At 39.4% G+C, this 5,055-nt stretch overlaps 1 protein-coding gene across 2 annotated transcripts in view; it reads left to right on the plus strand.

Moving 5' to 3' along the window:
• nkx2.2a (NK2 homeobox 2a) overlaps nt 1–2,109 on the plus strand; it is a 7,608-nt gene extending 5,499 nt beyond the window's left edge. For both annotated transcript variants that reach the window (XM_083544481.1, XM_083544482.1), the window contains exon 3: nt 259–2,109. In XM_083544481.1, the coding sequence (XP_083400607.1) occupies nt 259–809 (551 nt within the window). In that variant the 3' untranslated portion in view covers nt 810–2,109. The remainder of the gene's footprint in view (nt 1–258) is intronic.
• Nucleotides 2,110–5,055: the final 2,946 nt, after the last annotated feature.

The raw sequence follows: 5,055 nt of genomic DNA on the forward strand, positions 1-5,055 counted from the left end.
TTCTAATGACTCGGACAGAAGAGTTCTTTTCGCACACCTTTATATCACAAGAAATTGACATCTCATGGAGCAAAACATCTGATGGAGCAAAATGTTGCTATAAGTATTGCTGTTCATTATTGGTGGGTGATTAATTCATGTATGAATTGTGCTGTTTTTGGTTTGCGTTAAAATGTGTTCTTATATCTTGAGCAATCTTTGGTTAAATGCAACGCCTTATCTAAATTGTTATAGTGACCCTTTAATATTTCTACGCAGTGCACGGTCTATCTGCGACCTCTCAGGACTCGTCCGCTAAATCTCCCGAGCCGTCGGCAGACGAGTCACCCGACAACGACAAGGAAACTTCGAGTAGCGGCAGCGACTCCGGTAAGAAGCGCAAGCGGCGAGTGCTGTTTTCCAAAGCGCAGACGTACGAGCTGGAGCGGCGTTTCCGACAGCAGCGTTACCTCTCAGCCCCGGAACGGGAGCACCTGGCCAGCCTGATCCGTCTCACGCCCACTCAAGTAAAGATCTGGTTTCAGAACCATCGCTACAAGATGAAGCGAGCCCGCGCGGAGAAAGGTATGGAAGTGAGCCACCTCCCTTCCCCGCGGCGCGTGGCCGTGCCCGTGTTAGTCAGGGACGGTAAACCGTGCCACGCGCTAAAAACTCAGGACCTGGCGGCTACGTTTCAGGCGGGCATCCCGTTCTCTGCCTACAGCGCCCAGTCTCTGCAGCACATGCAGTATAACGCGCATTACAGCGCCGCCGCAACGCCGCACTTCCCCACGGCGCACTTGGTGCAAACGCAACAGTGGACCTGGTGAAGCCGTAGTGACTTTTTGGTGTTGCGAGGGCTGCGTTTCAAAGATCTCGTTAGAGAGTTGTTGTTGTTTTTTTATTTTCCAACGAAAATAAAAAGAAAAGACTGGTTTTCGCAGCTCGATCCCATTCTCGCCGTTTCATTTTCGGGGCTGATGTGTGCGCCGTGTTTACATTTGTTTTCGTTCAGAAAACCGGATCCAGCCCTTTTCTCCCAGATCCGAGAATGTTGAAGCTCTTGTGAAATTTTGTAAAAAAAAACAAAAAAAAAAACACAAACAAACAAACAAACAATATTATTGTGTGTTGTAGAAATGTTTTCCTTATTTGTCCTTTCGTGTTCTAAGCACGTACAAGACCACTTTATAATTATAGAAAATTTTATTTCTAGCTTTTACGATGGACCGAATATATTTATGGCCATGAATAAAACATTGGCAACTTTTAGCTTATTTTATTTGGTTTCTTTCCTTTGTAAATATCTGTGGTAATTGTATGCGATGCAGATATATTTGGGCGCTCACTTAGTTATGAGGATATAGATATATTCCCTGGAGGGTGGAAAAATTGAACAACAGTTATCGATACATATCTCTATCAAATGTTGGCAGCCGCTGCAAAGAGCGTTGATTAAAAATATAGGCTACTCCATTTTTTTTTTTTTATAAGACTTTTAATAAAATCCTGTGTTTCAGAAATTTCGCTTTGGATTGCGTTTGGTTTTTAAGGGGGTAACGGACTGGATTCATTGCATATTATTTTAGTTTCATCATGATTTTCATAGAGGGACTCCTTCAAGAACGAAAAAGATCATACTTGCCTTTTTATGGATTTTTTTTTTTTTATATATATATATATATATATATAGAAAGACTTCTTTCGAACAAAGTCGCATGGGTATGTATAAATTTGTTCCGCTCTGCTTTCAGAAAGGGCATTAATTGCCTCCATTTTCTGAATTTATATGTATAGTCACTTCATCAATAAGAAGGCTAAAGTCACTTGTGAAATGGGGTAAAAAATCCACTTACTTAATATAAGAGGGCTTCAGCCCGTCAAGCAGCCTTTCATCCGCTAGATCTCTTCTGTTCTGTGCGGTACTCCACAACTCGAGCGCTGAAATGGCACATTTTGCAAGAAAAATAAATAATGCTTGAGTTACTTTCTTCTGTTACGCTTTTAAAGCTTTCGACTGAAGCAATGAAATCGCTTTAGATCACTACTACAGTGTGGATTGTGCTGTTAGCTAAGTAGTATTGCATGTTTGATATGCACTATGTCCAATATTAAATCCATATGAATGCATAAGCTAAAGCTTTGTGAATGTTTTCAAAAAACAAACAAACAAACAAACAAAAAAAACCCGCATTTTTAAAAAATCAGTTTAAAACTACCTATAACGTAAATAATTCTTGCCCAAAATAAGATCTCTCTCTGCGCCGGGGATTATTGTCTAGTCCAATGTCTAGGGAGATATTGTACACTCAATAGAAAAATCTTTCTTGGCTTGTTTTCCACGCAAATAACAACAGATGTTAGATCGCCCCCATTATCATTAAACAAACTTGTGGATTGACACAGGGTGCTACTTATTTACAGAAGTCCGTGTCATGGGACCAGGCCTTTTACCCCAACGAAGGGATTCTGAGAGCACCAAGTTTTATTGCGCGCTAAATCGCCAGACTTGTTGATATAACATGCGTTTTTATCGAAAAAAAAAACCTTTAAACGCATCGAGATTTTTTTGACCGCTAACTAATAATTAAATGGTGGTCTATATTAGGTGCTGTATTGTTGTTAAAATACGATTTGCACATAATTCTGTTATTCATAATAAAATTTGTGTGCGGTGCATGTTTACAAAAGATTTGAAAATATCTCAAACAAATTCAAATATATTACTAGTGCTGGGTTTGCTTATTTTACCAAGCAAAATCTCTAGCCAAAATATGCACCAATTTATAATCTGTTTAATGCATTGAATTAGTACATAGTGTTTTACAAGTAAATATAGTCTAACACAAATTCTGGCCCCAAATTATCTATTAATGTGTAAAGTATTGCTAGATATAGTCTTGCTGATCTAATAGACAGAGTGACCCAAAGTGACAGAGCAGTCTATCGTTACACAATATACTGTACACGACCGAAAAAAAGCACAAAGGCTTGGGGTCGGTTGTTATGGATGTTAGAGGCGTGCATTTTAACAGGGGGAGTGTATTCTTTGTTGGAGAGAGAGAGAGTGTGTGTGTGTGTGTGTGTGTGTGTGTGTGTGTGTGTGTGTGTGTGTGTGTGTGTGTGTGTGTGTGTGTGTGTGTGTGTTGGAGTTTCTTGGTACTATTCAGTCCCTTTATGTCGGGCAGTACATCCCGAATCAGGGAGATACATCCTTGTTTCTTTTTTTGTTAGCCTGTCTGTTGGTGCCATTGTGGTCCTTGTTGTACACGTTTTCTTCCATATGGACAGCTGGGCCCGCGAGCAGAGAAAGGGATCCTTCACAAAACCCAAATTGTGTCCGGCTTTCAAACACAGCATTGTTGTCTCTCAAAGAAAAACGAATTAAAAATTCGTGCTATATCTATTCGGGAAAGAGGCAAAGCTATTCACAGATAACAGGGAGTCCTTCTTCCTTGATATAGCACTGCTAACAACAGTTCTCTCATTCCCTTTAGCCTCTCCGGCCTCTCTTCTGCCTGGTGAAAGAGCACGATTATTGTCTGTCCTGCAAAGTCTTGGGGTGATACTCCTGCAAAACTATTTAACACTCTAAACGTAATGCGTTTTTATGTCCTGCATTTAGTCTCTTAATGGCACTGGTGTTTTCTGAACTTTCTGCCACTATGAATAGAATTTTTTTGTATATCTAGGAGACTGGAATTTAAATATTATGCCTAGTTTATATCCAATACTATGCCAAGCCCTTGGCACAGAAATATTTTCGATAACAAAGACACAAAAACAAACACTATTGAAAGAAATGAATGCCAGAAGCTACCGATTTAATTGGTAAATACGTGTTTATATTGCACTGCTCTTTATTTATACATAGTGTTTAATTTCCTTTATTTTTTTTGAGCCATCAGGGAAAGTCACTACCGAAAATGTCTATTGACAGATCTTGACATTTGTATTGCATCTTCATTTAAAGAGCACTGAAACGTTTTGCATGTAAGGCATTTGAAATATATCACTATATATTTGTTTATGTATTCATAAGAAGCTCAAAGTGTGATTTGTGTCAAAACCAACATTAACCATAATGCAGAGCGCGTTCACCACATCAGACCACCGTGATGGAAAAATAATCCAGCTCCGTGTCATCGCTTTAGAAACACTGTATTTATCTGGAATTGGTTTCAGAGTCTCCAGAAAAACTTTGCAAAAAATAAAAACAAACAAACGAAAATACAACGGCGCTCTGTATAACCTATGGATAATACCATTTCATGCCTCAAAATGTATTTTTTTTTAGGAAATGAGTTCATTGGTTCTCGATAATCGCGAGCGTTTGAACGGCAACATAAATCATTTTTTTTATCGCGCACATCTCCAAATAACGAGCGTTCTCAGTGCCATAATAAGAGGGACTTTTATTTAAAGGAAGTAATCTACTATTTTATTGCCTCTCCGAAGATCCAGATTACATTGACCCCCACTGACACAAAACAGATATTGAGCAATTTCATACACGGGATAATGAACATTACCATATGGACAACCACGAGATGGCGACAGAGTCCTTCACAATGAAACCTCTCAGTCAAGCGCCTAATAAGTCAGTCAGAGTCCAGCGCGCTGCGTTACACAAATTAAACGCTATCGTTTTCGGTGCGTTTGTAAAACCAAACTATTACAGTGTGACAAACAAATTATTTTTTTTACAGGTTAAACGCAATGCGGCTGCCACTGATTGCATCCTCACTGACCAGTGACCTTAAAACTGGAAGGACCCAGAAGTGAAAACGCGGTAAAGGGCCACAGAGAGGCGCAATTGGCTCGCAAAAAGCACAAGCTTATACTTAACTCGTCTCATGAACTTGAATGTGGCTTCAACGTCCATATGCTCTTAGGAGAGTTTTGTAAGACAAAAATAAAGAATGGCAAATGGACTTTATACTAGTTCATACACTCCCAGGAGAAAAAGGGGTACTTAACTGTACAAGCTGGATTCATTCCCAGAAGAGAACAACTTGTGTAGCTTTACTAGCCTGTATGTTAAAGTTGCATACAGTTTATATTTCTTATTTTAAA

This window comes from Silurus aristotelis, assembly GCF_946808225.1.
Source record: "Silurus aristotelis genome assembly, chromosome: 6".
Lineage (NCBI taxonomy): Eukaryota > Metazoa > Chordata > Actinopteri > Siluriformes > Siluridae > Silurus > Silurus aristotelis.